Genomic DNA, 25,501 nt, shown 5'->3' with positions numbered 1-25,501 from the left:
ATAATCTAAAAACAATCTTCGTCTCTGTCCCTCCTCCGAGATTCTTGGCCCCAATTCTTCGAGTATTATCGATCATCCATCATACTTCAGACTTCAGCTCGAAGATCTTTCAATTCCACTTTCCCCTCCTTCAGCGTGATAGTTGGGCCTTGACCGAATCCACTTTCCACCCATCTCAACGCCTCTTCCACTGCTCGAATGGGATCCCTCTTATACCTCATCAGATACCCCTGAAGCGACGATACCGATACTTCACCTGTGTCGATAAAGTCTCAGCCATGGTCAGAATATCGGGAACAATATCTATCAGTATCAGAAGAGGACTCGTTTGAGTCGATAATATTGTCAGTTGGAATAGGAGATTGATCTTCGGTATCTGGTCTCGACTCTTCAGCATTGTCTTTGGGCTCGTTCCTGTCGTTTTCCTTGTTCGAACTCTGGCCTGGGGCAAAGGTGGGATTATGGCCTCTGTATTGTAGAAATGAAGGAACAAATCGCGGGCTTGTTGGGTGGTAGCGTTCCTGAACTCGATCCAGATATCGCATCGACCTATTCGCCAGAGCAATAGATCAGTTCAGCCCCGTACAGGACAGCCTCCCATAATCTTAGGCTCCGGAGAGACAAGAGGGGTATAGAGTGCTGTTTTTTGATGGGTTGCGTCAAAGAGGGAGAGGAGGATATTGTAGACGAGGGTGAGGGAGATTAGCCACATTGTGATTTTGATATATAGATTTGGCGTGAATGAGAGAGAGTTTCAAGTGTCTTGACAGTATCACTAGTCAAATAGAAAGAAAATGCAAGGAAGAAGAAATCAGAAGAAAGTTGAATGTTGCTCCCACAGCTGATACTTGTTTTAATATTTGACATCGATGTACATCTCATGTGAACAACACACATATGCGCACGGATGCTCGTCATATGAAAGGGCTCACAGGAGGGTGCGGGTGAGTTCCTTTCCCACTTACACTCGCACTTTCGTTGATTCGCCCCGACCTTCCTTTGAGATATACTCATCCCTCTTGATGTTCAGTGATCACTTTTTGACATCCTCTCGCCCCTACCTTGCGCCATGTATAATATGAAGCTAAATACCATACATCTAAGTATCAACACTCATACAACACCTCCCCCTCCCCTCCTCGTACCTTTACTATAAGGGTTCCTCTCAGCATCCCCTATAGGACCCCTATTAGCAGCAGCCGAAGCACGAGTCACCCTCCTAGGAGTGGCATCAGCGGGCGGAGGGGGTGCAGCGCGAGGTTGAGTCTGTATACCGCCTGATCTGAGAATAGGAGGCGGTGGAGGGGGAGGTAAGAAGTCTGAAGAGGATTGCCATTGGCCTGATGAGGGGTGAGAAAGGGAGAATGTCTTGGGTGGGGACGGGGGAGGAGCATTGCGCTGAGCCGGAGGCGAGGTCGAGGTGTACGATGGTTGTTGATGTGAAGCTGGAGAGGGAGAAGGGGAATGTGATGGAGGTTCTTCGAACGATACATTGTGGAATTGTTGGGTGATTTGACTGCATCACGCTTGATCAGCTCTGGTCCTCACATATCAAATCATGAGAAGACACAATGTTTTGATGATAAGTAAAGGTTACTCACCCGATATCAACCCTCCTAGAATTCAAGAACTGCGTGCAAGTCCCTTTAAACTGATTCAACATATCCGCAAACGAGTTGTAAAATTTGATCCCTTCTTCAGCATTATCGACGATCTCTCTCCATTTCCAATATGCCAGGTCCATATCCTGCAATCTCCTCTCCCGCTCTTTCACTATAGGATCTTCCTTACGTTCCGATATGAACGACTCATTTTGACCCTTTCCGGCCACGTTCTCATCAGCTATATATCCCTCACGGGGCGGCTACGAATCGATGAACTCACTCTGATCTGTTCCAGCAATGCAACCTGTTTTCCACTCTCAGCCTCCATCTCCTCTTTGATCCGATCGTACTTCTCCAAGCTTCGTCCAAAGAGATCCTCAAACCATTCCGTCTTGACATCCCCTGTACCTCCGTGAGCCAGCCTGGTCGCTTCAGTCAACACAGCAGGGCGTATATCATCGGCTGCCGCTATGTTCCTAGCTTCATTCACCAATCTCGCTCTATGGGATATGCGGTCGTCCAGATCTTCTAATGACGCTCGGATGGGTCGTACAGAAGGCGGAAGACTTGAGTACCCGTTTTGCGATGAGGAGGTTGAAGGCACATAATCGTTGATGGAATCCTATTATCCATTCCAATTCAATGAGCTTCCGTCGAGACGCAGGGCACGGGGGAACTCACCTCTCCACCCGCGAGGATATCGATCAGATGTCCCCACTCTTCCCATTTCTGCCTCACTGTGCCATCGCTTGCAGAGGCTTGTTTGATGGTAGCATCATACTGCTGAGCAGTAGCTATCAAAGGTTGATTGGCAATGTGAGATGGCGGTCGACTGGACTGCAGTTCAGGTTGTCTTGAAAGAAGGGTTTCATTTTCGGTAGCTTCTTGATCCAGGACATCCATAGCCTAGTGGAATGTCAGCATCACAAAGACAGTGCATCCAATTGACAGCTAAATCAGGACATACCTCGTTTAATGATTGGGCATTTGCCTTCGACAATCTAGCCACTTCGTTAAGAAGACTTCTTATCCTGTCGACCCCACCGGCCGAATCGACCTCCTCCGCCTTCTTCAGCAAAGATGGTGGTAGCCCTACTGGCCTCTCGAGCGCTTGTATCGATCCGGGTAGATTGAGTGATTGTAAGGTACTGAAAAACGCATGAGTTAGAGTGTTATCTCCGCCATATCGCAGTAACTCACCTAGCAGCTACTCCGTCGAGCTCTTCCCTCTTCCCATCTAACTCTCGCACCAGCGTATCCTTTCTATCATCGTATATACCTGTACGTTCATCAGCTTTTGACCGAATCATGAGGCTCCAAGCTGTAGCATGCACTCACTCAAAGCCAGATGTACACCGTACGGTACCAAAGCGCTAAACAACGCTGGCATACCTGCTCCACCACCCATCAACCAAGCAATTGGCTCAGACACTTCCGTCGGTATAGACACTTTGACCATTCCTACTCCGGAAATAGGAGCGAGCTGGTTGGCAGGTGGGATAGGAGAGACGTAAACGAGATCGTTATCTCGTACGGCCCTTTCCAGAGCGGATCTGACGGCTGATTGGAGATTCTAAGCAGAAGGTAAGCATGATACATTCTAGCTGGAGACTGCGAGAGAGAATCAAGCAGACATACCTTGAGATCTGATAGAACAGAATCCGCAACACCTTTCTTACCAGCCTCCAAACCTTTCTTAGCCAAACCTTCTGCGACTCTTAACCTAGCGATTTCTTCACCATATCTACTCTTTTCTAGATCTTCTTGACTTAATCTATATTGAGCCGCAGCTTCAAAATGACACTGTTTCACCGTTATATGAGATATCCAGTTCTGAAGAGGAGGATGAATCGTGTATCAGCAGGTAGTCATCACCTAGAATCCTTTTGGGATGAGACTTACGGCGGGGAAGAACGATGAAGAAGGATAATCCGTTCCGTTCATAGACGATAGAGCGGATTTATAGTACTCTGAAACCTTCATTGATAGCTTCCCAATCAGTCCATTCTTATATGTCCCCTCTGTTCACACGACATCGATGAGCTTTGGTTTGCGGATTCGATTTCAAGTAAACGTCGAAAGAACAGCTCACGTAAGACTGCTTGCTGCCAGTAGCATTCCTGCGCTTCTGCCAGCACAAACTCCTTCAATGTACCTAAGAACGACTCGGAAATATCGTACCCTGCTGCGTGAGGTGAGGACAGCTCAGACTGTAAAGTTGGTAAGACATGTTTGACTAGATGTTCAAGCACACCTGCTGCAGACTATGATTACCATTACCGTGTAAGCTGAGGACCCGCCTATCCACATCGGGCATAGTCAGCTTACGGTGAGATAGCCTAAAGCCCTCTTAATTCCCTCAGCTTCCGCTCTCCTCTCAGCAGCAGCCATAGAAGCGTACAGTCCAGCTATATTAAACAGCACACTGGCTCTTTCGAACGTTATTGACGCTAGCGAGACCGGCGCATCGGGTGATAGAGAGTATGTAGGAGGGAAGGGAAGATGATATGTGAATTGTAGTGAGATATCCGAAGGAAATTTGGTGGACAGAAATGATAATTGAGCATGGTACCTAATCAAGCAGTTTAGTTTCCCTCTTCGCGCTGAAAGAGTGAGGAAAGTGGTAAACATACCTCATTAGACCTCTGACGATCTCGGGATGGCCCTCTACTTTGGCCTCTACCCACTCTTTCCTCATTGATACTAATGCCTCGACGTCTCTCTTGAATGCTTCCGGGTGGGCATCTCGGAAATGGTTTGATATGTAGTTGAGAAGATGTTGAGAGAAAGAAGGGAGGGGGAGTGCACGTTTGGCTGGTATGGGGAGGAAGTTGGACTGGTCATGAAATTAATGAGCTGGTTTCTGCGTCGGCGTTCATGATGATACAGCTCACCATGATGTGTTTGGTATGTACAGTTTGTGGGCTGATTTACTGTACTACGGTATAAGAATACGAAGAAGAAAGGATGAGATGGATGGACGGGTTGTTTCGTCATTGACTTTGTTGACCTGGCTTAGGTGGAGGTTGCCGAGAAAAGTGGCGGTCAAAGCGCAAAAGCAATCAACCCATAAAAGCTGACTGAATTACATCGTTGTTCATGATGTTCATGCATCCGATCCATGACTATATATGCTGCTGATGCATGACTGAAGCTGGCTGACTCTGCAATGTTCATGAGCGATGGAATCCCGGTAGGACGACGAGACTTGCATGACCTTGACCTTGCCAAACGGCGGCACTCGGTTAGTCACCTTGACCTCGTCAACAGGTTTGCTCTTTACTCGACATTTCCTGCTACCTCTACCCCGCGGTTAATCATATTTGATGCAAAAGACAGGTCATGGGAACACATGTGCATTGATCATAACTGACTATGTATTCAGTCGCACAACTGCACAATGCATACGATTCGGTCAATATAAAGCAATACGAGCACAAGCAAGGATGGTTGACTGCAATTATTTCAATCGGGTTACCCATTTAGAGCTGCACTGTACCTTTCCTCCACTTTTCACTTCCAGCTGTCCACGCACAAGTTACGCGTCAACATCTTTCATCAGCTTTACTTTCTACTATCTACTCCCCTATTTATCTTTCAGTGACCCAGAACTACTTCGTCATCTCACTAGGGCTCGGAAGATCAGCAGAAATTCGACAACATGTCCCAATCACCCCTGGCTCGAACCACCCGCCGCTCCCTCCCGGCGTTCTCTCACGCCCCATCCAAACTATCCAAATCCCATTCTTCAAGGGAATTAGCAGAGATCAACGAACCTCCCGCCTCTTCTTCCAAACAATCATCACAATCAACCTCAACTTCCACATCCACGCAAGAGACACCAACCCGACATCGACCTGTCAATGGTAATGTCGCAACACCAAACACTCCCAAATTGGTCTTCTCGCCTAATGCTCTATCCACACCTCCGCCGAGTCTCAGTAGGAGCTCAAGTATCCCATTCGATATGGCTGCTTCTGCCAAAGCTGCAAAGCGAGCTGAGGAAGATAGGAGATTGAGTACTCCTTCGATCGATCAGGGAAAGATGAAGAAGAGATTCGTGAGGAAAAAACCTATCTTGCAAAGGTAAGCTAACATAGAAGCTTTATTAGTCCAATCATGGGCCACATCGCAGTCTTAGCTTACAATGTGGAATTGTTATATAGAATAACTTCAATCCCATCTACGATATACGACAAATTCGCCTACGCCTCTCCTCAGTCGATATATGATCTCCTCCCTGATGAACATCTGGCCAACCCCATCTCATTGGCAATACATACGATTCATTACCTGTCTGTATACCCATTCTTCGCTCAAAGGGATGAATACGAATCTGTTCTGAGAAGTGGAAGGGAGCCCAGTGGGGTTACAGGAAGATGGGATAGATGGGAGAATGAGGGGCAGAATCACGGAGTGGGACTGATAAGTGGTTGGTCGGTAAGCTATGTCGAATGTACCCAGGACAGAATCGACAGCTTACATAAAATCAACATAGAAATATACATTACTCACCTTCCTTCTGCTTCTGGCAATTGGGAATGCCGGATACCTATTCACGAGGTTTAGAACATATGATATGCAACTTCGTTCGGTGAGTACATTCTCAATTCTTGCCTTCCATGGGTACTCATTCGATGCCTGGCATCGGTCACATAGGGAGCAGAACCAGTCCATTCTCCTCACGCGTCCCCAGTTCCAGCACCACGAGTCAAACCTCAACCAGACCAAGATGTCTTCGCCTCAACGTCAACGTCATCGTCCGATACACCATCTCATACAGCTGGGTTAGCCAGATATGCCAAATTGACCGGCAAGACACTATGGTTTATCGTCAAATTCGCTTTGTAAGTTCACCTGTCCTGTAGCCGTTATGATACACTGTCAGCTCACACACTTCGATATGTCAGCTACTCGCTACTATCTGCATTTGGTAAACCTCAGAAAGACGCTCCGAGATTGACTACTTCGTTGGGATCGGGGTCGAACGATAAGATACAGAGTTTAAGGGTATGGGATCCTCCCGAGTTCTGTCTGGCTTTTTTCTGGTAAGTGGCAATCTTCAATTGACCATACCTCGACGCCACTACCTTTTTGTAGTGGAGGGAATGGCATGTAGACCGGAAGGAAACATCCAGTCTTGAGCAATCTCTCAAATAACTTACGCCTCCGCGTCTCGATCGAAACCGAATCTAATACTATGCGTCGCAGCGCATTTCCCCCAACCTCCCCACTCTTAACCCACCTTCTCGCCCCCTTGCACCCACTATACGTCCCCCTCCTCCACTTATCAACGACCTTCCTCCTATCCCAACTTGCTCAATTTTACTCCCAACTGGTCAAAGATAGGATGCTCCTCAGCGCAGAGGTTATGAGGGAGTACGATCAGCGATTCGTCTACAAGAGGGTGTTTGCTAATAGGGTGGATAAGGGTGTGGGGACTAATGAATGTGAGCTCGGCACTCTACGATTCCTTCAGGCTATCAGGAAAAGAAGCTCATTTGGTTTTTGGTTTCTTCGTTAGCCGAGGTGATCTGGTGATTCCCAACATCTCTTATCGGGGTTTGTCATTCGAGTGAACTTGGTTCAGACAGGTTATATGTGTGAAGAGATCCCCCCCCCCCCCCCCCGTGGTGGTTTTTCTTTAGTTGCGAGTTCCCTCATTCTTTAGTTTCCCAAAGCATAACTGCATTCGTTCATCCAGCGAGTTATGTATACATTCCGAACACCGATTCATAACAATCATTATGCATCAATTACATCATGTCATCAAATAATACTGTGTATAGCATAGTAAAAACCGTGTCAAGCGTTAAAGTCCGCAATACTAACAAAGTCCAGCTCACGTATCACGCATCATCTACACCCTCACCCTCACCCTCGAACCGCGCCGTCCTAGGCGATGGAGGCGTCCTATACATCCTCTCACGATTCAGCTGGAAAGGCGAAGTAACAGGTCCATCTTCCCTTTCGGTTTCGGAGGATACGATCGGTTTATCCTGTGAAGTAGAAGTGGATAAAGTGATACTTGGCGTACTGGGATGAACCAACATTTCATTCTGGCTTATCATCGGGGTATTATCGTCATCCACACCGACCGGATCGTCGGGTTGAGGTGAATCTTCATGAAGGTCGGATAAGATCCCAACTTGGTTGATAGCTGCATTCAACGATATCCCAGATTCGTCGATTGAATGAAGGAATCGGAGCAGTTCTTTGCAAAGCTACACATAATACAACGGCATATCAGCTGTCCATTCCTCCTTTGGACCTTACGAGATCATCGTTGCCAGTGCAGGTATTTAACGAGACATATGACAAGTACACTCACATGGAACTCTTTCGATTTAATGGCTTGTCTCAACAGCCTTATCGTATCCTATCGTACCAACGAATATCAGCATATCTTCCTTCCACATCTCCCATCTTTTCACAATGACCGAAGGGACACATAAAACCCTCAACGGGACGCGAATTCGAGAGTGCGCGTACTCACCTCAACATCCATCTTCCCCGCCTCCTCCCCCTGCGCCTCATCAGACATCCCATGAAGAACCAACAAATAACTAGCTGCCGTCCTCAATTTATTCTCCTTCAGGCAAATCTCAAATAAATCACGAGGTGATCCAACAAGGTTGAATAGTAAATTCCATCTATCAATCTCCGTCTTCCTCGCACAGCCCACAACTACTTCAAGGGATGAGTCGAAGTGGTCCAGGAATTGTATCACCGCGGACAGCAGGCTGATCCCTTCAGTTTCGGTTGGGGTTGAAAGAGGTTCGCGCTGGTCGGTAGAAGAGAGTTTTGGGGTTGGTGGAGATGAGTTCAAAGACAATACATTATCTTCGCCATTGGTATTCTTATTCCCCATTTCACGATGACCACCCTGCAGATGTGCTACATTCGGTAGACTGGGCTTACAAACCTCGTCTTCCAGCACCGAGTGCAGTAGTATCTCCAAAGAGTGTGCAAAGTACACCAGACCGTCATAATGTCTAGCCAGGATTAACGCGTTCAATAAGCTGGGCGGCGAGGAGGATAAGTGATATCGCAAGAACTGAGGTAAGAAGAGATGCGTCGAGGTGGATATCTTGTATATTGGCCAGGGTAGGCGCAAGGACGATTCTGGGTCCACTCCAATGATGATGGCTTTATCCATGAGGATTGCTAAGTGAGGATAATTCATCATTAGCGTAAATTCGAACCCTAAGATATAGCAGACTCATGGAATACGGCAGAGAAAAGGCATCCGAAGACATGTCAAACATCACTTATTGGATATTCGACGATACGTTGGTAGAGAATTCTATAGCACTCACACAAAGGGTAAAAGTCCAGCCTGAGCTTCACACTCTCCTCCACCTCCTCATAACTATCGCTCGTACTATTAACTCTCGTAGCTTCGATCGTAAGCGCATCCAACCATATCCTCATATTTTGTCCATCATATCCCCAAAGCGAATTTTCAAGGGTCGCAACGCCGTGCAAGTGGGTCCAGTAGACTTCAATACGATCAGCTAAGATCTGCATGTCGTATCGAACTTCGTCTGTTTTGGCCTATTTGTGACAAGTCAGCTCTCACCCCTCAAGGTGCTGAGAAATGGGCGTAGCTTACTCTGCGAGGTCGGAGCAGCACCAATTTACCATCTACTAGGAAGATTATGGTAGCTACTATCAGATCGTCTACTGGATCACCCAGATCTGTCACAGTGGAGGAAAACTTCGTCAGCCAAGCATCCCGGAATGTTGATGGAAATATTGGCTCACTCTTCTGAGCAAGCGGAATCATCCAACTCATACCTCTCACTCTATTTGGAACCTGTACTATACCTCTAAAGCTTATACTACCACACAAATGCAGTTTGATGGATGTTTGAGTTGGTAGAATCAAGAAATGATACAGGTTATTGTCGGCCGTATATACCAACAGCGAGTTGTCCAGCAATGTCATGACCAGCACAGGGGAAGGTAGAGTCTGAGTATGAAGTATCTCAGTGAGGTCCAAATCTCGAGAGTACAGTCGGATCTGCAGTTCGTCGCAAATCAGCCTCAACCAAACCCACTGAAACGACCCGGATCGAAAGAGATAGAATTGGTATGTGACCCACCCGATGGGTCTTCTCCACATCCACAGCGGCAATCAGAACATGGTGGAACCATAGTAAGCCCCCTCTGACCGTAAACTCCCTTTCTTGCCTTTCATCAGGGAACAACTTCCATCTTCCGGATGAAGCAGAATAATGAGTTAGTCCTTTCCTCCCAGCAACGGCTATGAGTTTCCCATCGGATGATATCGATGCATATCGGAGTGGCCAGTTGGTAGCTATATATGCAGCGGGGATCTGGATCGAAGTAAATTGATATCTGTTAGCTCGATAACGGATTCGAATCCTGCAGAAAGTCGAGCTTACCTTGATACTTTGCCATACATCTGACTCGGGGTTGATAACGCTCATATCGGGTTGATCTGCTCCCCGGTATACCAGAACGCGATCGTCCATTTGCAGGAAGGCGTATCTGGTATTATCCTAAGCAACCGTATCAGCATGATCGTATGCAGCTGTTGTTATTTGATGCTCACCGGAGACTGTTGACTGGTGGAAGAGCTTTTCACAAACGATACAATTTCTATCTGCGGCCCATGATCTAATCCCGGTCGAAGCAGTAAGAGTTCCAAGTTTCCCGGTACCCAGAACTATCACAAATCAGCTTTCCGACTTGATCGACCTCCCGAGAAGATCCAGCTCACCACATCGACGACGCCCACAGCATGACTGCTTTGATTATCATCATCGTGTTCCTCATCTTTGATTCCCCATCCACCCAGTCGACCGCCCATACTCCAAGCTGCCCAGCCTTTCTCGTACCCCGCAGCTAAACAATACCCATCGCCTGTCCAAGCGAGACTTGTTACTCCGCCTTGGGACAAATCTGATACGTACGGTCACGTCAGCACATCAATTCAGAAGGAATTACTCAGAGATATTCAGACTCACGCAAATTTGCAGACATCCTCAAATCTAAGGTATGTGATAATCTAGGTTGAGCAGGATAAGGCGGTAGAGAAATGATATTGATCTTCCCACTAAATCATAATTAGCAGAATACTCCGTCGTTCCAGAATACAGTACCGCTCACCTCGCCAGACCAACGGCAATCAACCCAAACCTCGGATTTACCGCTACCTGTTCCGCATAATCTTCCACATCCTCTGGATCCTCCCCCGAACTATTCTCCATAAATCCCAAAGCCTCTGTACGTCTAACTATATCCTGTGGTCCTTGTACATTAGGATAATGTATCTTGACTCCTAGATATCTAGGTCCACTGAGTAGTTGTGATCTTTGTGATTCCGAGTTGGATATCTGAGCAAGTTGTGATGCCTGGTACATCACATACAATCTTCCATCATCATTCAACAACGTATACAGCGTTGGTAGGCCGGGTGTCCGATGGGTCGTTATTTCTTGCGGTAGGGGTATACCCCCTCGTCCACCTGGACCAGAGGGGACGATCCAATCTTTTGCATTCTGCAGGTCCCATATATTGCAATCTACCTGAGCTTCTGAGTCTCCGTCCAGAGGGGGAGGAGGGAAATGCGAGCCTGGTGGAGAGAGTAGTTGACTGGGTATGGGGTAGGGTACAGATAATATCGATGGAGGGTGCTGGAGGAGTAGGAGGACGTTATGGGGTTGAATGACTAGTGATTCGCATCTGCCCATTATGAATGCTGTTCCGAGCGATCTGAGGTCCCAGCCCATCACTACGTCCCCCTCGCCTGGTCCGGGAGTGGAGGGACCGGGGGAGTCGTAGGATGGTCGAGATGAGGGAACGAGTTGGTAGAATAGAAGGTGAGATGTGTTTGTCTGAAGGACTCCCACTCAGCTAAATGATGAAGTTTCACAAGGACAGAATCTCTACTTACAAGTATGATCAACCCTCTCCCATCATGAGCCCAGTAGACGTCCACATTCACACCGAACCGCTCTATGCTCCCTGAAGACCTAATCACAGCAGCTTGAAGGACGGTGGGCTGCATAAAGCACGTCAATGTCGTTCAGCACAAGTAAGCGGAGACTACTCATACTCACTCTGACATCCCATACACCCAGACCGTTCTCAGTGAGACTAGCAAAGAAATTACCTTTCCTACTTGACTTGACTCTCAGGATGGGTTTACCATCGAGCGGTGAAGGTGTATTGACGAGCCTCGTAGTAGCTGTTGGCCAATACATCTTAGATTCGTCCGTCGCCCCTCTACTTCTTTATCAACATGTATAATGGATGTTGTAGAGTTGAAAATACGACAGTCATGTTGGACCATTTTCAGCTGCTCAGTCGGTCACTCGTGTTTATCATTTGACTTCATCATCATCATCATCATAACTGATCGACGATTACGTAAATCTCGCAAACAACAAGTAAAGCTAGATTGTAACTAAGAATACGATTTTGAAGATGCATATTCAAAAGTTACAGCAAGGCACTACTGCAACAACACAGGCATTATCACTAGCTCTATCCATCCTTGTGTTCACATCATGTCCTTCTCAAAACCTACGCTGTGTGACTACAACTTGTCCTGATGACAAAAGATCAAAAAAGAACAAGGTCAGGTACAGCACACCCTTCATGGTAATTTTTCTGATATCGAGAAGAAGGTACAGCACAGTATGATAGGTAACTCAAGAAAAGACCTACCGAATCGACTATGACTTGTCCTTCTGACTCGCAAGTCAGCCTGGCATCGTCACTGCGGGTGCCGTCCAAATAAGGCTCGTCGGGCAACAGGTTCCAGCGGATATTATCCCCTTTGGATTTCCCTTGAATCACGCACTGACCCAAAGCGAGTGGGGACGAAGATCATGTCAATCTCTTGTGCGTAGGCAAAGGGGAAAAGTAGATGATATACCTCAAGAGACACTTACCGAGGCATCCACTTTCACAGTCCTACCGTCCTCCTCAAAGGTCTGGAAGAGGAATGTCTCATTCTTTGCGGGATCAAAGTCATTCCTGATGACTTGGCCGCTCTCCAGATCCTTACTCGTAATTCATGCGAACACGTCTCACGTTGGGCCTTTCTTCATTTTACCCTCTTCACCGCGATAAGAAAGAGACATTCCGGTGCCATTGGGCGCAATCACAGTCACGTCCAGCGCAAAGTCAAACGAAATACCCCAAGTGCCTGCAGATTTGGCTGGTAATGCCAAAGCCGTCGCCGAGATGGCAAGGAACGTGAACAATTTCAAGGTTGCGAACGACATGACTTTTGTGCGACTGGGTTGTAAATCTGTTAATTAATGCTTTTGAATTACTAAATCGGATTCTTTATCGAGGTCTGAGAGCACATCGAAGCATCAGTTTTTATCAATTTGAGACGCCCGCGGTGGGATACGTTGAAACATTCACTGACCTGTTTATCCTGTTTGATCGACTATCTGACAACTCAAGTTACACTGTGACTATTTTTAGCTTACAATCGTAGTAATGACCGCAACTAGTATTGATGATTTGGCCGAGCGGTCAACGTATTTATACCTTGTTCCTGGACGAATCAGATTCAACTTGCAATGTCGAGCCACATCCTCTGTCCTTCAGTCGGGTGATATGAAAGGACTTTCTCCCTTGAGATGAGAACTCTAACCCGTCTCACATACCATGCCTCTTTTCAACACGCCTTTCAAGAGTTCTTGTCCGGCCAATGATCGAAGGCAAGGCGAAAGTGCACCAAAGGAGAATAACGTTCTTGGATTGTTTCGACGAAACACTATCGATCGACGGTCATCTCAAGATCCTTTCAAGCCATCGGTTAAACGTCCATTGGGAAACGTGTAGAGGGAGGATGAAACTTGACTGATGGATGTAGGATAGGTCCACATCACTGCCAATATAGGGCACTCTTAAGATACGTCTATTAACCACGGGTGTATCCTGAACATGGCATAACCGTGGTTGCAGATGACTAATTCACAGTATACATGGATGGAGGAGCGGAAGCTGAAACGATGATTATATGTACGGTATATGAATGTTTTTTTGTAATGATTATATTGCTGGAATGATAGATATTACACGAGTAAGCTTGAGTGCACAAGAACAGATTTAATTATGGATTTTTCTATACGCTACAGATAATGTCCATACGATAGTCCTCAAATAGCTCTCTTGTCCTGACTTTCTCTTCAGTAACTATGTATACCCCTCTGCCCATACTTGCCTCTCGTCAAGTATATCCTTGTCTTCACATGCTCCAACTTACTGAATAGCATCCCCCAACTCAACATGCTGAGATAGTCAAGGTTCCACATGCGTCCCCTCACTCGATCGCTCATCCTCATCAGTCCTCTGACTATTATCCTTATTCAAATTCCCACTCGAATTGTCCTGGCTAGTCTCCTTAGTAGACACTTCGGTGGGTTCACCTTCTTTTCCCTTGACTTTCGATCCAGGTCCACTAGCAGGGTGTTGTTGTTTGTCTTCTTGCTTCTGAGCTTCAGCCTGATCACCTTTTCCCGAATGGTCCGTGAGGGTCTTATCTCCCCCCTCGACGCCCTTCCCTTTATCAGAAGATTTGGTTTCCTGTTCTTTCTTGGGTTTCGATTTCGGTTTCTTATCCTTATCGTCCCCGCCTTCTTTGGGTGTGGCTGAGCCAGATCCACCAGAGGCGAAGCGGAAGTACGAGCCATTATGGTCTGATTCATGGACGATAGTGAGTCTTTGTAAGTCCGTGAGGAAGTTTTCAAGTTTCTCATTTCTCTTGGATCTTGATACTCTTCCGATGTGATCGAGCCATGTAATCTTGTTGAGGATGAGGTAAACAAGTAAGATGATGACAGTGACTCCGAAGGAGTATCCCCAGATCTTGATGATGGTGACGATATCGACCCATCCACCGTGTTCAACGGCGGGACCAGAGATCCACCCATATGCAGCGAAGAAGGAGGCGAGGAGATCTACACCGAAGACAGCAGCGATGAGTTGGAATGAAGGGAAGACGTTGGGTGTACCGGGTTCTTGGGCGAGACGGGTGATGACTGATCGAGTTGAGATGTATTAGCCATCGTTGTTACGTTGTGTGAAGCAGTTGTTACGATCAAAACTCACAGATGACCCAAGATTCGGTCAATGCAACTTCCAAGAACAACACTTCTTGTACTGAGCCGAATTTCTGCACAATACCACCATTCTCAAGATACAAAGTTCCTCGAATGATCCAGGTACCAGCGGCGAGGAGTAAACCTATTTCCGACAATGTCAGTATAAAACCCCTGCCCAAAAACTGAACGCGTGTTTAGACAGTATTGACTTACCCATGATGGTAGAGATAATCCATACTTTGGGCAATTGCCACTCAACAGGTTGTCTAGCATAAGGAGCTGTATGGTATCTAATAAGCTACTATCCTTCCCACTGTCGCAAGTGCATGACTCACCTCGATCATAGGCAATAGCGATAGTAGCCACGTCCGCAAAGATGGCCAAGAATACGATCAAATCCACTCTGATAGTTTCGTTCTTGATCAGAATCGAAAGCATAAGGTATACTTGAAGATGTACACAAAGTGCGATACTACATCATCTCCCAATCTCAGCAACATGTACCATCTCATGACGTGATCGATCGTGTATTGGAAGGATGGGTGTTTGACTCACCGATAGATAATATAAGCCTTCATCCTATGGAAGATCTGCCTCGCAACCTTAATAGCAGTGATGATAGTCGACAGTCCCTCATCCAAAAATACAACATCCGCAGCAGTCCTAGCAGCGTCCGAAGCACCTTCAACAGCAATACCACAATCTGCCTTCTTGAGCGAGGGGGCATCATTGACTCCATCTCCAGTCATTGCAGTCAGATGACCACGTTCCTGCAGAAGGTTGACAACTTGATACTTATGTTCCGGGAAGACCTCAGCGAATCCATCAGCAGCCTCGACGAAATCTCTGATATCTGATCCGGCCATTCCACCACCGATGAGTTTTTCGGAATCGTACACGTTGGTTTTAAGACCGAGCTGTTTACATGTTTCTTTGGCGATGGCGACGGCGTCTCCGGTTAACATCTTAACTGATATTCCGAGTTCGTGGGCTTCTCCGATGGTCTGTGAAGCCAACAATTACCATCAGCATCATTGTTTCGCCTATTACTTTGGTCAAACGAGAGTGCGTTCACTTACCTTCGCAGTATCTCCTCGAGGAGGATCAAACATACACAACATACCCAACAACTCCCAATCCTTCCCATCCTCCTTAACAGCTACACCCAAAGATCTGAATCCTCTAGAAGCAAACTGTTGAGCCTGGTTTCGGTAATCGGCGACGGTATGAGCATCGAACTTGGCCAATTTCAAAATAGCATTGGGGGCACCTTTAGCACATGTATAGTGTTTACCGTCTTTCTCGACTTCAGCGGTGATTCGCTTGGAGACGGGATCGAAGGGCGTGAATTTATGGGTCTTCCAACCGCCTTTCAGCATTTCTTGGGCTTTGGGGAAGTCCTACAAACCACCGATAGATTGTATCAGCCTCTCGACGAACTTGCAATGACATGTTAAGTTGTTTGTGAGGCTCACTTTCAGTCCGACAATCGTAACCTTATCAATAGGATCCAAACCTCTAACATTATGAGAAGAAGCCAGTACAGCAACAGTCATGAACCAGTTGGGATCAACATCAGGGGCGATGTACGGTTCATTGAGCGATAATTTGTTGGCAGTCAATGTACCGGTCTTATCCGAACAGAGGATATCCACGCCAGCGAGCGATTCAATAGCAGTCAATTTCTGGACGATAGCCTGTCGTCTGGCTAGGTAGGCAGCACCGACAGCGAGAGTGGTGGTGGTGACTACAGGTAGACCGACGGGTACACCGATGATGAGGAAGATAAGTGCGTAGACGAGCAGGTTGTTCTGGGCTGGCGTGGCGATGTTGGTACCTCGGAAGAAACCTCCGATCCAGACTGCGAAGATGAATGCTACGACCATGACCAGGAGGCTATACAAGAATATCAGTGTCTGATGTATACTGTGTTTGGCGAAAAGGGAACTCCGACTTACGTTGTACCGATACCGCCCAGGACGATTTGGAAATGACCTTTTTCGTTCGAACCTGAGTATCACGCCGTCAATACCATCATCCATGGGTATGATCTCGGTGAGAGGGTTGAACACTTACTGGAAACCAAAGCCGCGGTCTTACCGACAAATGAGCCCTTCGCAGAGACAGTGACAACACCAAAGCATTTTCCTCTCTTGACACCACAAGTGTAGTACGCAATATCACCGACAAACTTGTCTACAGCCAAGGATTCACCGGTGATAGCAGACTGGTCGACAGACATGACGGAAGGTCCCTTGTCGGGTCCTTCGTCATCGTCATCGTGATCTTCATCGTCTGATTCGTTTTGTTGGCCTTTGGCTTTCTTGGATTTTTCATGGTTGTCCAGAATCTCCTTCGACTAAAGAAGGATTAGACATAGGAACATACACAATGTACCAATCGGGAGTCGGAAAGACCTACCTTTGATCCATCTTTGTCTTGATAATCACCCAGGATCTGATCATTTGAAATTCATGTACGTCAGATCCATGTACAGTATAATCAGTAAAGTCACATGAGACATACCTTGGCATCAGCGGCAATAGTATTACCCTCCTCAAGAACGATGATATCTCCAGGAACCAATTCTCTAGCTTCGATTTCCTGCTCTTTACCATCTCGAACTACTATACTTTTCATGGCGATACCAGCTTTGAGCTGAGCAACGATATCTCCAGCTTGTCTATGATGTCACCAAAAATCAGCAAACAAGCACATCTAGTGAGCTGAAGTCGGGTGAATGGAGCGGGAGCTACACTCACTTCTCTTGATACCAACCGACCGCAGCGTTCAAGAACAGGATACCGATGATGACACCGAAATCGATCCAATCTCTCAGACCGGCAGCGAGCAATACGGCTAATTCCATGACGTATAAGATGGGTCCTCGGAAGTATGAGATGAACTTGATGAATTGGTTTTCGGAGGGACTGTGCAGTATACAATTAGTCAGAGTCCACCAGAGACTAGTAGTCTAGACGCAGAAGGATGGCGGACTCACCTTTCCAGCTCGTTCCATCCTGAATGTTTTCGTCGTTCATCGATATCAGAGGATGATAGACCTTTTTGTCTATCTGTTTCTAACCATTCTTGAGGAACCTACGAGCCCGAACATTCTATCAGCTCAAATGAACTTGTGTGTCTGCCGTACTGTACAGAATAGCGATTTAATCAACTTGCAAATACTACTCACCTTCTTGGTGCCCGATTCAACCTTTGTCTTCTTCCAGGGAGCATACCATTTCCTAACATATTTCGCATTCTTATCATCATCATCCCCATCATCATCCTTCTTATTCTTCAACCTTTGCTTTTGTTCCTCTACATATCGGAGCAATACATCGTATTCTTCGCCTTCATATTCTACATCAAACGAGACTCTCTGTCAGCTCTACATGCCCTTGTAACAGAGAACACGTCGGACTAAAACCACCTGAGCTGTCTACTGCCCGTGCATAGGAAAGGTCGGATGTTACTCACTCTTCTTCTCTTCCTCCTCATTGCGCTTAGCTTCAGCATCCGCATCCCCCGATTCTGGGTCTTTCTTATGGTTCTTTCGGTGAGTTAAAGCCATGTTCGCTGATCCCACAGGTCAATTGACGATCTATACCTGTGTTGCACAAGGCTCTTCGCAAATTCAATGTGCGAGTGGTAATGAACTGCACTTCTTGACGACTGTTTGTGTTACCGTTGCAATATGTTCAGATTGTACAGTGATACAAGGTATTCAACAGCTTATACTATTATTATAAATCAAATCTGTATATCGCGAGTAAGAAAATATCCATCTAGGTTCCAATATAGCTATATGACGTTTTGTCGTCTCGTCTACAACCGAGACCACATGCGGCTCTGTTCTACTCGTACTCGTATATCTAGCCTCGGCCTCTGAAAGAAATGAAAGACTACGGATGCAGCCCAATTGAGACAAACTCTCTCTCTTTCTCTCTCTCTCTCTCATCTCACCCGCCTGCCCGTGGATTTACCGAGGTCATCAATCTTAGCTTACAACGTACTTTACTCATATGACCTTGTTCGGTTTCGTTGCTTGTCATAATCTATTTCCGGATTTCGAGACGTCATTCTGCCGTACCTTGCATGTATTCCGTGATCTCTGTTCGCAATTGGAATCTGCCGAATCAGGTAACAACGTTAAGATCTAGCCGAATCGTGGAGTCTCCACTTTTGAGGGTACTGTAGTTCCGCTGGAATGTGCCGAGATTGGTTTGTTATGTTGTTATGTAAGATTAACCAAAGGGAGGATCCACCCATGTACTAGTTTATGCTTGATTCATCTCACTGAATCACTAATCAAGGACGTGCATTATTGTCAGCAACATAGAGGAACAGTGACTTGGCTCGGCTGAATATAAATGATGGATGATATGTAAGTAGCGAAAGGCGATGAGCAAGTGAAAGGCGAAAGGATAGCTCGATCATATCATGACCCCTTTCCTCTCAAACTACGATGCACTCTCGAGCATCCTTTACCAATCACCATCAGCATACATACGAGTACAAACAATCAGTCATCATACATACATGTACTTCTTTCGTTGAGAATCAAAGTAAAGTATCCTCATTGTTCGTTTGAAGGGACTACGTCTTACAGGGTGGATCACCATCACCATATTCATATCGAATGAGCTGAGGAACACGACGACATGCGTGGAGATAAGCATAAACATGTGTTCTAGGTGTTGCATGTCCGTGTCGATCAATCCATCAATAGTTAGTGAATCAATCAATCAATCAATCAATCAATCAATCAATCAATCAATCAATCAATCAATCAATCAATCAATCAATCAATCAATCAACGCTTTATCCTCGAGGAAGGGTACTGATCATCCTGTTACCATATAATGATAACCCTGCATAATATATGATATATATGTATACTCACAGGCTAAATAGCTTTGTTCTTCCCAACTATCCTTCTCATCTTCATCTCTTATACCGTACTGATCCAACCACAATGGGAAAACTCAAAGCAACTGGACCTATACCCCTCAAGCTGGGTACTTTACGAAGTGAAGTCAGACAATATTTCGCATCCAATCCGATACTGTTGAAGGCTGGGAAAGTAGTACTTGCAGCTGTCATGGTGGAAATCACTAGGAGAGTGACCACTTCCATCAACAACGCTATCAGTCAAGGTGAGTTAGGGCTCGCCCTTCCACAGCAGTCGACCCATGATCTCAACGAAACACAATATAAAGGAACACCAAATGATGATGATGTGCATAGATTGAAACGTTTGGGATACATCATTCTGGTTATCGTTGTAAATACATTATCTAATCATATCGTTTTAAATACATTATCTGTCATATCATCCTTATGTCTTATCTGCAGAGTAACATGAATGCACACATACTCTACTCCAAATCACTCTGGCGATCTGCGTTTTGGTGTTTCTAACCTGGTTGGATTGCTCTTCTAACCACTTGTCTGGTTTAAATGGATTCCTGATCGGGTTGAAGGGGTGACAATTGACACGGGAAGGGAGGTAGGGTGGGATTAGTTGTGTGGATAACTAATTATCGAAATGGATCAATATCTGACTTTGATCTTTACTTTCGTAGACCTCCGATCTCCGTCCCTCCAATCTATCCCATTCTCCAGGTCATACGAACCTGATGTTTCCAGCATTACCTAGTCCAACCATCCCCTAGCCACCTCAAATATCCTCCCATACTCCTCCTGGACACTCTCCTTAGGATAAACAGGCGGCGGCTTATCCCATCCATGTTTCTCTCCCCCTATCTCATTACACTCCACGTCCTTGCCCATCTTCCTCAGCCTGTCTGCAAAATCAAATGCCTCTTGTCGGAGCATATCATATTCGCATACCGTCATACATATTGAGGGGAGTTGCTGGATGAGATGATCGGAAGCAATCGAGGGTGAGATCCTATAATCTTTCCTGTCGTACCCGAATTCTCTGGGGAGGTAGGAGTAGTCGAATAAATGCGTCAGAGAGGAAGAGAGCGCATGGGAAGGATCGGAGAGGGATTTCATCTTTTCTTCCCTTGGGATTGTATAGTCAAGTAGGGGATAGACTAGTATTATACCTCGTATTTTGGGTATGTCCATCCCTGGTGGTATACTGTACTCCGTAGTGTAGTGTTGGGTGGAAAGAAAAGTGAAGATATGTTGAGAGGCGAGAGCTAAAGTTGCACCTGCTGAGAATCCCGCTATGATAATTTTGTTCTTATCTATACCGTACGCCTCAGCATTGTTGTAGATGTGTAGAATGGAAGATACGCAATCTTCCACTGGGATGGGGAAGGGGTTCTCAGGAGCAAGGCGGTACGATACGGCTATGGCTACATTGTCGAGGTATTGATGCGAGGTCTTGGCGAAGATACAGTCGTCCGTTCCTTGACCTATGGTGAATCCCCCTCCGTGGAATATGATTAGCCCAGGTCGAAGTGATGGTTCATCCTTATGATCTCCACTTCTACCCTCCGAGGTGTCTGTGGAAGTGGGATTTGAAGAGGGGTTGTATATATCCAGACGTATTGCTTTCGAAGATTGTTTGATCCCAAATATCGCATCTATCCATTCCGTCTTACTGGGTGATAAGCCATTGGAGGATACGTAGTTTTGCATGCCTATACCTAACGATGCGGCTGCTCGGAGGGCTTTGGCTTGGAGGAGGAGTGACCAGGGGGGATTGTAGGTCGAGGTCGAGGGTGAAAAGGACATGGTGGGTGAACTGGGCAGGTTATGAGCGGTAGAGATGCATGGAAATATATATCATTGATGATATGATACCTTCTCATGTATCAACGTTGACTATAGCAGAGATAACAGCTATTCTTACCAGGTAGGTGAATTGTACGAGTAAAGTGGGCAACCTTCAAGGTGGGCTACGAGATCTCTTCTCCCTCGGTTAGTACTGTTGACGGAATCAAATATCCACGTTCGATGCATACTGTACTCATAACCGTTATACTGGAATCTGTCTCGAGTAAGGAACAATCCGAGTATGACGTCGTTGTGATTAGGTAAAACATACGATACTGAGTACGTGGACCCTTATCTCGTGTCACAGCTCGTGCCGAGATAACACTTACTAGTTACTTTGTAGCTCTTGCTCTTAGCTACATCATAGCATTTCAGTCTAACAACCATCCCCCCGGCATTCGTCATCGTCTCCTTCAGCTCATGCTCATTCAGTCACCGCTTTCAAGCCACTACTAGTATCGTCATGTAAGATGTGTCATTACCCTCACCGAGCAGTCTACTGTGCTCGAGGAGGAGGTACAGGTACGAGACAGTGTCAGTCACCTCACTTCGGTAGATACTCATGGTGTTTCCTGAAAATTTGATTGAGATTTCAAACATGTTATGTATACGGTATACCGTTGATTTGTAAGAGCACAGCCAGTACACGAGTGTAGTACTCATTGACATCATTGCCTGTCTTACTAGTATTTTTTCAGTGTAGTAGCGTAGTTACTCACTCATCATATCCCTTTGTCGTTCATTTCAACACTGCTTTTCTTCAACGTTACTTTGACTTTTACAGTTATCCGCAGTCGCACAACAACATCACATATCAATCACGACCCCTTCTTCAACCTGTAACAGATCACCATACCAGACCGTATCCCTTACTATGACCTCCGACCCCACCGAATCCGTACCACCCTCCAACCCCCTGCACAAACTAGGCCACGCCCTAAAACCATCCACCATCGCCTCCAAACTCCACCGAAACAAGGATGATACAACCGAAGATGATAATTTAGAACAGGGCAAGGCAGCCCAGCGGACCGAGGAGAAACGTAAAGAGAAAGAGGAGAAAGCCCATCGAGCGGAACAAGAGAAGAAGGAGGTTGAAAGACGTCGTAAGGAGTCAGATGTGATTGCAGCAAAAACCGAGGATAAAGAGATGAGAGAGAGGTATGGGGATCTGGAGATACCAGGTGAGATCATATTGATAGATGATGTGGTCCAATTACCAGAGGGGAGGAACGTAACTTTCAGAGCGAGGATACATACCCAACGTGAACTTTCATCTCAGTTGGATTTCATCATATTTAGACATAGGGGATTTACTTTACAGGGAGTATTATCCGGGAAAATAGCAAGTGAACATATGATTAAATGGACTGAACGAATCCCCGACGAATCCATCGTCCAAGTTAGTGGGACACTCGCCAAACCCCCAAACCCCATTAAATTCTCTACCGACTCCCCCCTTGAGCTCAGGATAGAAACCCTTCACCTCGTTGAACCTTCCAAGAACATCCCATTCGGATTATATCACGGCAACGAACCTCCACCTCAACGCTCCCGTCTTAACAACCGAACATTGGACCTTAGACATCCGACGAATCAGGCGATCTTTAAGATCCGAGCGAGGCTTCTAAGAGTATTTAGAGATACGTTGGATGAATTGGATTTCATAGAGATTAATACGCCGAAACTTCAACCTGCAGCTACGGAGAGTGGGGCGGAGGTGTTTAGGGTTAATTATTTTGGGAGGAAGGCGTTTCTGGCTCAGAGTCCGCAATTGATGAAGCAGATGGCTATTTCAGCGGATTTCGGGAGGGTGTACGAGGTGAGCTAAGAGACATCTCTTCATACTTGTTCACTCTAGTATCCTAATCACCGCCTTACCCTGCACCTCCGCATTACACTACACCAAGTCATGCTCTCATATCATCAGTCCATGCTGACCCAACGCTTTCACTATCACAGATCGGTCCAGTTTTCCGAGCTGAAAACTCCAACACCCATCGCCATCTCACAGAATACACCGGTCTAGACATCGAGCTCTCTCTCAAACAAGACTATCACGAGGTCTTCCACGTCCTCGACGCAATCCTCAAAAACATGTTCAGAGCCCTCTCAACCATGAAGAACGAACTAGCCAGAGTACGAGAAGTATGGGATTCGGAAGAATTCGTCTTCCTGGAAGAAACTCCCATTATCCCATTCTCCGAGGCTATCCAGATGCTACGTGATGACGGTCGAGACGTTGAGGAAGAAGATCTACATACGCCCGATGAGATCCGGTTGGGTCAACTGGTAAAGCAGAAGTACGGGACGGACTACTACATCGTCGATCGGTTCCCTAAATCTGCGAGACCATTTTACACAGCCAACGACGGGAAGACTACCAACTCGTTTGATATGTTCATAAGAGGACAGGAGATCTGTACGGGCGGGCAGAGGATCCATGACTCGTTCAAACTTAGAGAATCAATGAGAGAAAGTGGGATTGAGGAGACAGAGATGGAAGAGTATCTTAGTGCGTTCGATTGGGGGATGCCACCTCACGGAGGAGCTGGTTTGGGACTGGAACGAATAATCACTTTTTACCTTGACCTCCCCGATATTCGATTATCGTCCCTATTCCATCGAGATCCACATTCCCTTCCCGCTAAGAAACCTTCCTTACCCCACCCAGAGGCAGATACCACCAAACCACGTGACTCCGAGCATGAGTTGCCCCCACTAGAAGATATGATAGCGAACTATGGAGATGCGACGAATACCTCATGGTTGGACGATCGATTCGACATCTGGCGAGATGAATCCACGGGAGCAGCGGTGGGGTATGTCGAACAGGGGAAATTCTGTATGATAACTGGAGATCCACTTTGCGCGGACCAGCAGAAATCTGAAATCACCAAGAAATTCTTAGTATTCGTTAAGGATCAGCTGAAACTCAAACCTGTATGGATGTTGGTTTCGTCTGAATTCCAGGAGGTATTGAGTGAGAAGTATGGGTGGAGGAGTCTGAGTTGTACGCAGGAACAGAGGAGTAATTCGGATAAGGTCAGTTCCGAGGTGATACAGAATAACAAGCTTCAGAAGGGCGTGTTCAAAGTGCGTGAGATCGATTTGGATGAGGATGGGGGACGGTTGAAAGATGCTATAGATGAGCGAATTAGGGAATGGCAAGATCATAGAGCCGGGGGTGGGAAGAAGGGGAAACAGATTCATTTGACGGAGATTGCCCCTTGGAGAGATAGTGGGCATAGGCGATACTTTATTGCGGAGAGTGATCCGGGAAAGCGAAATACTTCCAATGGTCATAGTGATGGTCCTGCTCTGAATGGAGATGGAGATGGAGAATCAAGAGTGGAGACATTAGTAGTTCTTACTCGCCTCTCACCTAAACATGGCTATCAACTCAAATGGGCCTTGGACTTCCCTTCATCCCCAAAGGGAGCAATCGAATCGACCGTCCAATCTGCCCTCTCTGCCGTCCCAGGCGAACCAGTAACTTTTGGAGCATCAGTCTCGGAAAGCTTCGTAACTTCCAATGGGATTGGTGAGGTCAGATCGAAAATTATGGAAAGGACTTATAAGGGCATAGTATCGAGTTTGAGCCTTGATAAGAAGGCTGAGTTTAGGGAGAAGTTCGGTGTGGAGGGGGAGAGGACTTGGATATGTTATCCCAAGAATGGGGTTAGAGTTACGGAGTTGGGGGAGATTGTCAAGTTTTTTGAGGAGTAGTGAGTGTGCTAGTATATGAGAGGGAGGTATGGGTGACGAGGAGTTACCAAATACTGTTGTGGGCATAAATGTAGTATATAGAGCGATATTATAATGTTCATAAGGCTTGAGATGTATCATAGATGATCGTGTATCACGGAAACTGCTCAATGACCATGAGACGATACTTGATGATCACCTCGCGATGCAAGAACCCAATTCACTCATCATCAGTATGAACACTCACTTAATTTGGTGACCGCTGAACCATCTCCCAAACCAAAGCACGGTGCCACATGAAATGTTCAAATCACCCGATACGGTAATTCCCATTAG

At 46.3% G+C, this 25,501-nt stretch overlaps 7 protein-coding genes across 7 annotated transcripts; 2 read left to right on the top strand and 5 right to left on the bottom strand.

The window, feature by feature from the left end:
- Positions 1 to 86: 86 nt before the first annotated feature.
- On the bottom strand, positions 87 to 397 carry I302_107298 (uncharacterized protein; the record flags this gene model as incomplete). The annotated part of the gene is made up of 2 exons (XM_065870433.1): positions 87 to 256; positions 325 to 397. 2 exons carry the CDS (start codon positions 395 to 397, stop codon positions 87 to 89), a joined length of 243 nt encoding a protein of 80 aa, XP_065726505.1.
- A 716-nt stretch (positions 398 to 1,113) lies between these two features.
- I302_107297 (pH-response regulator protein palA/RIM20) lies at positions 1,114 to 4,501 on the bottom strand (the record flags this gene model as incomplete). The annotated part of the gene is made up of 13 exons (XM_019193573.1): positions 1,114 to 1,516; positions 1,602 to 1,819; positions 1,885 to 2,226; positions 2,286 to 2,510; positions 2,572 to 2,752; positions 2,805 to 2,883; positions 2,943 to 3,177; positions 3,243 to 3,437; positions 3,507 to 3,625; positions 3,697 to 3,868; positions 3,933 to 4,176; positions 4,238 to 4,440; positions 4,499 to 4,501. 13 exons carry the CDS (start codon positions 4,499 to 4,501, stop codon positions 1,114 to 1,116), a joined length of 2,619 nt encoding a protein of 872 aa, XP_019045050.1.
- A 764-nt stretch (positions 4,502 to 5,265) lies between these two features.
- I302_107296 (uncharacterized protein) lies at positions 5,266 to 7,145 on the top strand (the record flags this gene model as incomplete). Its single annotated transcript, XM_065870432.1, has 7 exons — positions 5,266 to 5,690; positions 5,771 to 6,044; positions 6,103 to 6,198; positions 6,264 to 6,451; positions 6,515 to 6,652; positions 6,816 to 7,054; positions 7,129 to 7,145. The coding sequence occupies 7 exons, from the start codon at positions 5,266 to 5,268 to the stop codon at positions 7,143 to 7,145; spliced, it is 1,377 nt and encodes a 458-aa protein (XP_065726504.1).
- A 308-nt stretch (positions 7,146 to 7,453) lies between these two features.
- On the bottom strand, positions 7,454 to 11,839 carry I302_107295 (uncharacterized protein; the record flags this gene model as incomplete). Its single annotated transcript, XM_065870431.1, has 14 exons — positions 7,454 to 7,828; positions 7,936 to 7,983; positions 8,101 to 8,771; positions 8,924 to 9,161; positions 9,220 to 9,305; positions 9,372 to 9,630; positions 9,713 to 9,946; positions 10,016 to 10,132; positions 10,186 to 10,299; positions 10,354 to 10,535; positions 10,601 to 10,689; positions 10,743 to 11,470; positions 11,530 to 11,637; positions 11,696 to 11,839. 14 exons carry the CDS (start codon positions 11,837 to 11,839, stop codon positions 7,454 to 7,456), a joined length of 3,393 nt encoding a protein of 1,130 aa, XP_065726503.1.
- Positions 11,840 to 13,898: 2,059 nt separating this feature from the next.
- On the bottom strand, positions 13,899 to 18,275 carry I302_107294 (plasma-membrane proton-efflux P-type ATPase; the record flags this gene model as incomplete). The annotated part of the gene is made up of 15 exons (XM_019193577.1): positions 13,899 to 14,638; positions 14,709 to 14,843; positions 14,915 to 14,980; positions 15,037 to 15,173; positions 15,257 to 15,705; positions 15,781 to 16,101; positions 16,177 to 16,597; positions 16,660 to 16,711; positions 16,778 to 17,060; positions 17,123 to 17,158; positions 17,228 to 17,384; positions 17,464 to 17,631; positions 17,703 to 17,800; positions 17,895 to 18,064; positions 18,182 to 18,275. 15 exons carry the CDS (start codon positions 18,273 to 18,275, stop codon positions 13,899 to 13,901), a joined length of 3,327 nt encoding a protein of 1,108 aa, XP_019045054.1.
- A 2,084-nt stretch (positions 18,276 to 20,359) lies between these two features.
- On the bottom strand, positions 20,360 to 21,415 carry I302_107293 (uncharacterized protein; the record flags this gene model as incomplete). Its single annotated transcript, XM_019193578.1, has 1 exon — positions 20,360 to 21,415. One exon carries the CDS (start codon positions 21,413 to 21,415, stop codon positions 20,360 to 20,362), a length of 1,056 nt encoding a protein of 351 aa, XP_019045055.1.
- A 916-nt stretch (positions 21,416 to 22,331) lies between these two features.
- On the top strand, positions 22,332 to 25,186 carry I302_107292 (aspartate-tRNA(Asn) ligase; the record flags this gene model as incomplete). The annotated part of the gene is made up of 2 exons (XM_019193579.1): positions 22,332 to 23,279; positions 23,420 to 25,186. 2 exons carry the CDS (start codon positions 22,332 to 22,334, stop codon positions 25,184 to 25,186), a joined length of 2,715 nt encoding a protein of 904 aa, XP_019045056.1.
- Between the last annotated feature and the right edge of the window lie 315 nt (positions 25,187 to 25,501).

Source organism: Kwoniella bestiolae, chromosome 6 (genome assembly GCF_000512585.2).
Source record: "Kwoniella bestiolae CBS 10118 chromosome 6, complete sequence".
Classification (NCBI taxonomy): Eukaryota; Fungi; Basidiomycota; class Tremellomycetes; order Tremellales; family Cryptococcaceae; genus Kwoniella; species Kwoniella bestiolae.
This window is presented reverse-complemented; position numbering and strand designations above follow the sequence as displayed.